Here is an 11346-nt window from a genome sequence, read left to right as displayed (position 1 = left end):
TCACACGTGTTCCTTGGAAAATGATTATTTGGGATTCTATGGAGCAGAAACTTGATTATAAGAGGCTTAAAGACAAAATTTGATTATGCTCTTTTAGAATAAAATGATAAAAAAAAATAAGGCTTTGTTCGTTTTCCATTTTAACTTTGTTTTGTTTTTGTTTTCTCTCCCTTCTAATTATTACCCTATTTTTCTCTTCAATCATTACCATATTACTCTAATTATTACTTTCATTTCTTTCTCTATCTCTCTCTACTCATTACTCATCTCTACAATTATTACTATATTTCTCTCTCCACCCACTACCAAAACTAAAATACCCAAAGATGGAAACCAAACAAAGCTAGATCTTCGCACCGGTTCAAACGAATTGAAAATTTGAGCACTTAATTCTTTTTAAGTTTATCTATATATTAAAAAATATGTTTAAGAAAACATGATCATTAACAAAGAGAATGGACTTCGCAATGGACAAGTTGGCTCGTTGAGTCCAAAACTCTGATAGAGATGACTTGGGGGTCCTAGCATATCAAAATTCTCCATATTGGGCTGTATTAGCATATATTTGTGAGTTTGACAGCTCAAAGCTGCTATCGAAAACTCTAAAAATCTCTCTCTCTTTCTCTCTCTCAAAAAAAGAAAGAAAGCCCCAAAGCAGATCTGGTTTTGGGGGAGGGGGGCCGCTGCCTCCTCCTCCGCCCTCCCCCCCCCCGTCTCCGTCGGTGTATCTTCTCATCGGTTTGGGAGCATATGCTGCAGTGTTCGTGGTGACCTTGTTTCAGGTGTTCCAACCTTCGGCTGGTGACCTGTGGGCTGGTTTCATCACGGCTCCACCTTGTCTTCCCAGAATCCAGAGTTTAGTGGCCGTCTGAGGAGGTAATAATGGCGGTTTGGGGTTAGGCTTTTTTTTTTGTTTTTTTGTTTTTTTCCGGCCGTTTGGCTCGATTTCTACCGACTGGGTCTCCCCCAGTCCGGTTTGTACCGGTCTAGTGCTCTAGATCCGGTGGGTGTTGGGTGGTGGGCAAATAATTTTATTTACAGTTTTGGTGGGTGTTCAGAGTGAGGTCTGTGGTGGTCGACGGTGGTGTCGGTGGTGCTTTTTGGGGGTTTCCGGCAGTGGTAGTAGTGATGTTGTTGTTGGGGTTTTCCGGTAGCAGCTTCGACCTGTTTGTTCGCCCGCGTTGTTTTCTTGTTCTAGGCCGTTAACGGCAGTTTCAGGCGTGAAGCAGTGTTCGGTCTCCAGCACGGGATTAGATTTCTTTTTTTGCTTGTGATCTGTTTGTTGTTTTGATTACATCTGTTATTATTGTTTACTGGTTTATACTGGGATTTTGTTTGATATCTCTCTGCCTAGTCCCGGATGAGATTCTCATATCGGCACCTAGTGCTGATTTGCTTTTGCAGGGTGTTCTGTAATCCTGGAGTAGGTAGTTTGGTGCACTTTTGTATTTTGCGAGGTAATCTTTGCCTTCGGGCTTGAAATTAATTGACTGATTCAAAAAAAAAAAGAAGCATATATTTGTGAAAGTAGGTATGAGTTGTGGTTTGTATGGAGAAATTGGGTTCTATGAAGAAAATAAAGGGTTGCAAATAGAATCACCCAAACTAATCAACAATACCATTCGGTTTTGGGAAATTTTCAAAATACCTCCGAAACTTTACTTTCATGGTCTTATAGACATCTATACGTTTATAAACTTCAATGTTACTCCTAACTATTTATAGACATCTGTACATTTATAAACTTCAATGTTACTCCTAACTATTCCTTCGTTGTTCAATTAGCCTCTACCGTCTAATTTTATCAAATTGCAAATAGAATTTGCTGACTTAGACAGACGATGGGAGAAAAATTTTAGAGAGCTGATTGGCACTGAAAACCTGAGATGGCTTAAGTTGGAAGAGAAATTTGTAAAATACCTCACAAACTTTGACCTCAATAGACACTCAAACTTAAATAAATGCCAATTAGACACCTAAATTATGAAGCTGTTATTCAATTAATTAAATTAAGTACATGACTTCTTTTTGAGAGGAAAGTACATGGCTTTAACTGAAGTACATGACTTTAACTGCCACATATAATTGAGGTCAAAGTAAAATTTGGCTGAACAGCATGGCAACATAATTTTTTTTTTCCCCCCTTTGATTTTTCTTTCCCCACCACATCCATCGCCCAAATATACCTTACTTATTTCTTTGGTCTCCCCTCACTGGTATCTCATTCCATGATGAATACATTGGGTTGGATCAATGGGTCAAGAAATCATTAATAGGGGAAGTTGAGGAGGGATTAAGAAATGTGTACACACAGCCACATTAACCATTTGTCAAGCAGAGTTGAGTTTTGTTCACCCTCCTTAAAAGAGGGTGAACATTACCCTACTTTCTATTAGTTTAAATGGTGTAGATTCTACCACAAAGTAATGTCATGTTTACCAAAAAGTATATTGCAGGGATAAGCATGACATCACTTGTGATTGAATCTACATCATTTCAATCAATAAAATGAAGGATAATGTTCACCCTATTTTAACGAGGGTGGACAAAATTGCACTCTGTCAAGTAGGATTGTAGGAAGCCCACCAATCAACTAAATCCAGGTTATCCCATCGAATTCCCAATTCATAGTTCAACTTTCAAGAACACACGTACAATAGAGAAATATGAGAAACAAGCTTCGATAAACCAATCGATTTTCCTTAAGGATTTACAACATTTCAAGGAGAAATAAGTCTCTTTGTGGATCTCACCACAAAGTGATGTCATGCTTACCAAAAAGTATATTGTAGGGGTAAGCATGACATCACTTGTGGTGAAATCCACACCATTTTAACCAATAAAAGAGGATAATATTTATCATTTTTTAACGAAGGTGAACAAAATTGCACTCTTTCAAGTAGGATTGTAGGAAACCCACCAGTCAACTGAATCCAGGTTATCCCATCAAATTCCCAACTCATAGTTCAACTTTCAAGAACACACGGACAATAGAGAAATATGAGAAACAAGCTTCGATAAACCAATCGATTTCACTGAATCTAGGTTATCCCATCAAATTCCCAACTCATAGTTCAACTTTCAAGAACACACGGACAATAGAGAAATATGAGAAACAAGCTTCGATAAACCAATCGATTTTCCTTAAGGATTTACAACATTTCAAGGAGAAATAAGTCTCTGTAGATCTCACCACAAAGTGATGTCATGTTTACCAAAAAGTATATTGCAGGGGTAAGCATGACATCACTTGTGGTGGAATCCACACCATTTCCACCAATAAAATGGAGGGTAATATTCACCATTTTTTAACAAGGGTGAACAAAATTGCACTCTGTCAAGTAGGATTGTAGGAAGCCCACCAATCAACTAAATCCAGGTTATCCCATCGAATTCCCAATTCATAGTTCAACTTTCAAGAACACACGTACAATAGAGAAATATGAGAAACATTCTTCAATAAACCAATCGATTTCCATATGGATTTACAACATTTCAAGGAGAAACAAGTCTCTTTTCACTCAATCCCACATACAGAGTGGTTAACTAGAATTTATTTCAGATTGCACAACAGAGAAGGCTTGTTTATGTCATTTTTTCAGCGACAGTGCAATTTGCAGTATAATTATCAAGTCAATTGGAAACCATACTCTCAGTTTCATGCACAAAACCATCTCCTGTCCAGTCTTTGTCAGACTGCAAACCTTTCCTGATAGCTTTCCTTTGTTGAATCGCTGCTTGTTGCCTTCGGACCAAATCCGTGTGGGTTGTAAAATACTGAAGAGATACCCTGGGCAATAAATCAATAAAACACACATAAGAAAAAGAGAAATAGGAAATCCTTTAGATTGTTGACAATGGAAGTCGTAAAAATCTTCAGATTGTTGGAAAACTGCTCACTAAACAAAATCTTCAGATTGTTGAACATCAGCAAGGTAAAAATGTCGTAGTTAAACTGTTCAATAAACAAAATACCCTCTGAAATCTTCTATAGAAGAAAAATTGTGCATCGTCATGAAATCCTGCAGCTCGGAGCAAAGTTTCTTAACAATGCCATATCCATGCATCATAACACCAGTGCAGACCTAGAAGCAAATGAATGCATAAACTCATTAACTCGTAGAAGATAAAAAAAAATGGCACATCTCTTCTGAAGTGAACTGCCATAGAAATCTGATTAAGTGCAACAAAATATTGGTCATCTAAACGTCGCAGTCTGATAAAAAAAAAGTCAAGTAGTCGTATAAGAAAAAACACATAGTAGTTTTGGCCATTGCATTTAAATGGTATGCTCCTCTGTAACAAAAAAGATGTCCAAGAGTTCAAGGTCTATCAAAATACTTTAGATCAGACTTGAAAAAATGTTCAAGTTATATGGAATTTCAGTGCATTTTTAGATTAAGATGGTTAATTTTTGTCTCAGGTGGACAAAAACAGAATATTGTGGAAGGTTGCATGGTCAACCCGAATAACCACACTGCTCAAATTTCAAAGGGAGTTCTGTTCAAACCTAATTGTTACATGTGGCCCAAGGGGGTATCAGAGCTTTTAGTGCTTGTTTTCTCCCTTTATGCACAATGGATAGGGTGAAACACGTTAGAAGTCCAAGCAGCTAGAGCAGCCATCAGTTGGCTTCTCGTACATGCCGCCTAATTGATCATTCGTTTTTGGACTTCTCATGCACGAAACACACTGGATCTCATCTCCCATTTTTGCCTTTAACTAGTGCACTTCAACAAGAATTTGGATGGATTATGCTAATTGCAGAAAGTGATGCATTTCTTTTGGATAAGTAATAGATTTTATTCAAAACACATCAAAGGGATGCCACCCTTGTACAGAAGAAGGGGATGCCACCAGATGTATGGAGTACAAGTGTTTCGGGTTAACCAACAGTTAATTAATGCTGATACACGGATTATACTTGTATAAAAGAGCGTGATTGAATACAATGACAACAATACCCTCCTCATTATTCACTCACGACAACAATACCCTCCTTATTTACTAACAGCTATATCTTCTAACACTCGCCTTCAAACTCGAGAATAAACATCACAAAGTCCCAGCTTGGTGCATAATATCTCTTATTGTGGCCTGAACAACAGTTTAGTAAATATCTCGGCCAATTGGGCATCAATAGACAAAGGGAGTGTTATCACACTACTATCCAGCTTTTCTCGATCAGGAGAACAATCAACTGTAATGTGCTGGAGTACACCCACACGATTTCACATGTAGTATGGGCCACGACACTGTACTCTGCCTATGTACTCAATCATGCAAAAACTGCCTCCTTTTCACTCTTCCAGGTAACAAGATTTTCATCACGGGTAAAATATCCTGGGGTGGATCACCAAGAAAGGTAAACGCAGGTGCCCACTAGCTTGATAAAGCAAACCACACCTTGAATAAGCCTTGGGATATCTCACAATCCTAAGAATAGCTTCTCAATGTGGAAGACAAGGAGCAGACATAAACTGACTTGCCAAACTAACAACAAACAAGATAACTTGACAGGTAATGGCAATATAGTTCAACTTACCAACCAAGGGACGATACTGGTCAGGCTTAGAAAGTAACTCTCCCTAATCAACACAATATATCTAACACATACTTCCTCTGAGATAGGCAACTACTATCTTTCAATACCCAGGAAATAGGAGCATACCATGGCTGAGCACCTAACTGTGATGTATGATCAGATATATGAAGGCTGCTAAGGAGTTACAATCAAAACTATTTATCTCCTTAAGCAAGCTCTAAGATGAGACTGAAAAATCGAACATGGAGCATATCCATACCTCCATGACGTCTGTATAATGCTGGATGTGAGATCCTTGAGACGAAACTTTAGGAAACTCAGGTTAGAGGAGCAAATAGACTAAGATCAGTAGGACTAGGAGTGTGACATAACCTAAGTGGGAGCTCCACCATAGCATGAAAGTCATCTTGTATTTGTTTAGAGACGACTGTGAAAATGAGTGATAAAACAGATCCATGCTTCATCACCGCATGAAAATATGTGATAAAACAGATCCATACTTCATCACCACATCTAATATCAAAACAAACATGACAGTATTTTGATCTGCATCCTAAAATGAAAAACATTGGCAATGCAGAGTTTCAAAAAGAAACCAATGAGAGGAAATGAAAGACATGCCTACACGCAGCCAAAGTTTACCTGCCACAAACTATAAATACGTGAAAACATTGCATAAATTAAAAAGAAATAAAACGCCATCATATCATGTCAAACCTGAACAGTATTCGATCCAAGAAGTATAAATTCAGCAGCATCACCACCTGTCTCGACACCTCCAATGCCAGAGAGTGAATAATCCTTACCTCCATATTCTGCTTTCATCATCTGTGCAATATTCATCACCTTTGCAAGTGCAATAGGATGGACTGCCTTGGCAGAATAGCCCCCAGGAGTTGAGTATCTGAAATCATTTTTGTATGTAAAACTTGCTGAATTATAAAAGTCGATATAAAATCTCATATAGTCGGGTGAAAGTGCTAACCCCTCCACACAAGGCTCTGGATGCAAGGTACTGAGATTGATTCCCATAACACTCATTATTGTGTTTATTGCGGATATTCCCTCGCATCCGGAACTTAGAGCCACCTTAGCTGGCTATAAAAATCAAAGAATGGAAATAGAAGAATAAGAATCTAAACCCATACATTCCTTCTCATAAATGACAAAAACATGGTAAAATGCACTTATCTGAAGGAAAAGAAACTAACACATACAAATAGAAAGGTGACAAAAAGAAGAAGAAGAGAGAAATGCACTCCTCACTGTTATGTGTTGAAAGAATAAATTCCGCTGGTCAATATGTCTAAACCCCTTGTTCGAAAAAGGTATGCCTAAACCCCAGGAAACAAGGAGTTCACTTAGCCATGGGTATTGATAGCAAAGTTTTATGACACTTCACGCCTGTGCTTGGAAAAAGAATTGTAAGTGGGGAAAAGGAGGGATACAAAAAAGGAGAGACAAAGAACATTAGATGCTCAGCCAAGTAGCTAAGCTATCATAGTAAACATAAGTTCAACTTTCATATGGCCATGAACTGAAAAAGTAGTGCTCAAAACCTTGTGCTCTGTTTCTATTGGCCCCCAAACTTATAAAGTACTAATAGATGTACTTATAGACAAACCTAACTTAGTATTGTCCCCTCCATCAAAACCTAAACCTTCTTGGACAAGTAGTGCTCAAAACCTTATGTTCCTGTTTCTATTGGCCCCCACTTATAAAGTACTAATAGAAGTACTTATAGACAAACCTAAATTAGTATCATCCCCTTCATAAAATATATGGGGCAGACATGTCAAGGATTCAACAAGATAGCGAGAAGGAGAGCTCTAAAAACTCAACTCCTAAACAAGTTTGGACTTTGGATAGCTCAAACCACAAATATATAAACTGTGCTCTTGTTCCTTTTAAGCATTGTAGTCTTTTCAAGTGACCAATAACATTCTTTTTTTGCTGTTCAAAAAAAAGAAAACAAATACATAAAACTGATGAAACACATTTTATATTGTAACTTCTTCCATGTGACTGGAAACAAGAAATCATGCCACAACATCTTTGAGTTTTCTCTAGAAGAGTAAATTAAGTTCTCAAATAACCATGACAAGAGGAAACAAGATGACAAGCAAACCTGCGTAATGTCTGTAATATTTGGAGTCATTTTTGCCCAAACTGGAACAGTGGCCTTCGCATTAATCCATCCACAAACTTCCTCCAAAAGAGCACAATCTTGCCCAACTGCAGCACCCATCTTACGCTCAGGCATACCATGAGGACATGAGAAATTGATTTCAATAGCATCCTAAAAAAGAATGCTATAAATGTTAGATGAACAAAATTACATTGTATATACTACTTAGCCACAGACACGATTGATAAAAACTTTCTTAGTGAGAGCACGAGCTTACAACTCCAGTTTGCTCAACTCGGTCAATAAGTTCCTCCCATGCGGCTTTGTCATACTCCTCCATGATAGAAGCAATAAGTATCCTATCAGGATACTCTTCTTTCAATTGCTTGAATTCCTTTAACATGGTTTCAAGAGGCCTATCACTTATGAGTTCAATATTCTCCCAACCAATAATTTGTCCTTTTGCTGAACCATTTGCTCCTGCTCGTAGCCTAGCATATCGAGGGGTAACATTTACAACTTTTGCAGCATCCAATGATACCTGACCATTGTAGTTCATTTTTTAGCTCTCGCAGAAATGTACATTAGAGCAAAAAGTTAATTTGATCAGACCTTGATAGCTAAGTGAATAAATCACGTAAATACAAGAAAAATGGCCGGCAAATATGAATTTACACATATATTGTTCCTTTTTGTTTGTGCTAAGAGGATTTGTTTACATATCTATCAACATTCGTCACACTAAAATTTTTTTAAGAGCTACAAAATAAATGGTTGGGATCACTGTATTGAGCCTGAAAAGGGCCCAAAATGAACTCTCCTCCAGTCCGGTCCAGTTTGGGCGCGTTCACTTTTTAGAGCTCGCCGAGAACATGACCACATCAAAAAACACGTTAATCAGATCCCGATTAATATGATTTCGAAATGCATTAGCTTGTAAAAAAAGTATGCAACACTCGATTGGGATCCATTTGACACAATTACCTGAAGCTTAATGCTATAAAAAAACATATCAAACCGAATCCGATCAACATGACTTTCGACATGGTCAATGTTCTCGGCAAGCTTTAAAAAGTTAATGGTTCCGATCACTGTTGTGAGCATGGAAGGGCCCACAAATGGGCCCAAACTGGACCGGACTGGAGGGGAAGGACGACTGGACAGGAGCTCAGTCCCCAAAGTGGATGGGCCCAAACTGGACCTGACCCTGCTCCCCTGCCATAGGCATTTCGCACAATGAGGGTGGCCCAAATTTAGTTAACTGCATGTGGCATGTGCTTATATTAAGCCTGGTGTATCAAATTGCAGGAATATCAATACGATTTAGTATCTGAAAAAACCAAAACGAAAACGCAAAGGATAGCTCGAAAATTAGAACTACTAAAAAGGAAGAACGCTTACTGTTTTGGAGATGACAGCGCCCCAACCTTCATCGAAAGCTTTCTTCATGACAGTGTAATTAGTCCCGGGAGGACCCGACGCGATGACAAACGGGTTGGGCATCTTGAGCCCGTTAACGGTGACGCTGAGATCGGGCTGTGTCCGAGCCTCCGAAGCAAAGACCCTCAACCGCCCGACTCTCGCTGCGCCACATCGCTCAATTCCCACCCGCCCACTACGACTTGTCCCAAACTCGACCCATGATGAGTTTTTACCCGTGATCTGATTACTCAAGAAGCTCATCGACGCCATGAATCAAAGCACTTTCTGCTTTCTCTATCTCTCTCTCTCTTCGCTGGTTGTGAGTTTTGAGGAAACAAATAGGATTAAAGCTAGTACAGTATTTATTATTTTGGGATCGGAGAGAGAGAGGGAATCGTATGGGTCTTTTATTTTATACGGAGTATTGTTTGATGGATTGACGATGTATGACGACGACGACGACGAGGAGTTCCTTAACACGAATATCTTACTCTGCTTAGATAAACATTGACAAGTCGGCAACAATACAAAATTCCACAGTGAAGAAAGAGAAGAAGAGGGGGTCATGCTGCCTGTGCTTTATGCACCCGTATAATCAAACTACTAAAATGCATAATCAAATTATTGAGAGGTATAATTAAGTCACTAAGAGACATAATATTTTACAATTGAGAGGCATAACAATTTAAGGAAGTGTTTCGTTATGGGAAAGACTATAATACACATTTTTTAAGGGACGATTATTCACAGTCCCGTATTTTTTTTCTTAGCCCGTTAAAAATTTTCAATTATACTTGACAGTTAGTCACTGAAAATTGAAATACATTTTCAGCATACAATTACCGAAATATAATATTTTTTCAACAGCTATTTTTCGAAAATGTATGTTCGTCAGTTGTTTACCGAAGGTTGAACATATTTTCGACATGTAGTTACCGAAATATAATCTTATTTTCAACAGCTATTTACCGAAATGTTATGTATGATTTTCAACAACTATTTACCGAAGGAAGAAAATACGGGGCTGCGAATGGTCGCCCATCTTTTATTTGGTATACACTTTTAAAGGATGTGTATTGTAGACTTTCCTACTGTACACATCTCCGTACCATATGTACCCGTATGACCAAACCATTGAAAGGCTTAATCAAATATTCCTTCAATTGTTATGTCTAAAGATGGAACTAGGGGGGTCTAGTGGCGGCGGCCGCCACGACAAGAATTTTAGAAAACACAATTATTATATGTGAAATAAAAAATTTATCCTCTACTTATATAGTCTCGCCACTATTAGATTTTTTTTACTTATTTTTTATTATATACTAGTCATAAATCTTCTATTTTTCTTTTCAAGAAAGAAGACCCAAAAAAGTATTTTAAAACTAAATCAATGGGCCAAAACGAAATAATATAAATGATGATGTGTAATTAAGAAAAAAAAAACTTCATATTAATTCTAACCTTAAAATAGCTTAACCTAAAAAATTAAGGGAATTTAATTATTATGCAACTCCCCAAATTTATAATATCATTCCTAAAAGCGAGTGCGGTTATCATTTTAGCAAAATCCATATAGGGATCTGGGGAGTGACATTATAAATTTGGGAGTGGCATTATCTTTGTGCATATCGAGGTTTTGAACTATCAATAAAGGAAGCATGGTAATGTGCACATAAATTGAATTGGGTCTCTAGGCCTGCCCTCTCTGATGCCATTTGGCTTTGATTTTGGGGCATGGTTCCGCAGTAAAATATGTATAGGGGAGCTACTGTTTAAGTGGTATTCTGAGATCAGCCACTTTGTACATATTGCCAAAAGTTAGGTCTGTCTCCAATCCTCCCCCGCTCATATCCCCAATCATTGAGGACTACATGGGTTCTGTTGTTGTTGTTATCGATACCCAAAATTAAAATTAATCCTTTTTCATATTCCATGTGCAAATGAAAAACATCATTTACTATAATTTTTATTATGTTATTTTAATTTTTTCTGGAGCTGATGACTATTAATATTATAATGCATTTTTTTATTTTTTTAGTATACATTTCGCCACTGTTAGGGTGAAATCTTGGTTCCGTCCCTGATTTTGCCTTTCAATGGTAAAATGTTATTGTAATTTCCCTCGGAAAAGTCTACAATACACACCTCTTAAAAATATGTACCATATGGTACGGAGATGTGTACAGTAGCATTTCCCAAAAGGGAAGAAGAAAAGAAGGAGGTGTGTACAATAGCATTTCCCAGGAGGGGA

General features: G+C 37.8%; 1 protein-coding gene and 1 non-coding gene across 4 annotated transcripts; one reads left to right on the top strand and one right to left on the bottom strand.

Moving 5' to 3' along the window:
- Positions 1 to 3107: 3107 nt before the first annotated feature.
- On the bottom strand, positions 3108 to 9647 carry LOC131335991 (dihydropyrimidine dehydrogenase (NADP(+)), chloroplastic). 3 transcript variants are annotated; one of them, XR_009202707.1, is made up of 8 exons: positions 9075 to 9640; positions 7951 to 8214; positions 7674 to 7844; positions 6531 to 6643; positions 6263 to 6449; positions 3976 to 4085; positions 3522 to 3790; positions 3108 to 3188 (listed from the first exon to the last, which is right to left on the bottom strand). XR_009202707.1 is itself a non-coding variant. In XM_058371594.1 (7 exons), exons 1-7 carry the CDS (start codon positions 9363 to 9365, stop codon positions 3634 to 3636), a joined length of 1293 nt encoding a protein of 430 aa, XP_058227577.1. In that variant the 5' UTR covers positions 9366 to 9647; the 3' UTR covers positions 3434 to 3633. The 3 variants fall into 3 exon arrangements, 1 of the variants encoding a protein (XP_058227577.1); XM_058371594.1 differs by lacking the exon at positions 3108 to 3188 and having other exon boundaries at positions 3434 to 3790; positions 9075 to 9647; XR_009202708.1 differs by lacking the exon at positions 3108 to 3188 and having other exon boundaries at positions 3662 to 3790; positions 3901 to 4085.
- A 1093-nt stretch (positions 9648 to 10740) lies between these two features.
- Positions 10741 to 10848, top strand: LOC131299349 (small nucleolar RNA snoR100). Its single transcript, XR_009190735.1, has one exon. It is a non-coding gene; the product is annotated as a small nucleolar RNA snoR100 (small nucleolar RNA).
- The last annotated feature ends 498 nt before the right edge of the window (positions 10849 to 11346 follow it).

The sequence above is a fragment of the Rhododendron vialii genome, chromosome 8a (genome assembly GCF_030253575.1).
Source record: "Rhododendron vialii isolate Sample 1 chromosome 8a, ASM3025357v1".
NCBI lineage: Eukaryota > Viridiplantae > Streptophyta > Magnoliopsida > Ericales > Ericaceae > Rhododendron > Rhododendron vialii.
This window is presented reverse-complemented; position numbering and strand designations above follow the sequence as displayed.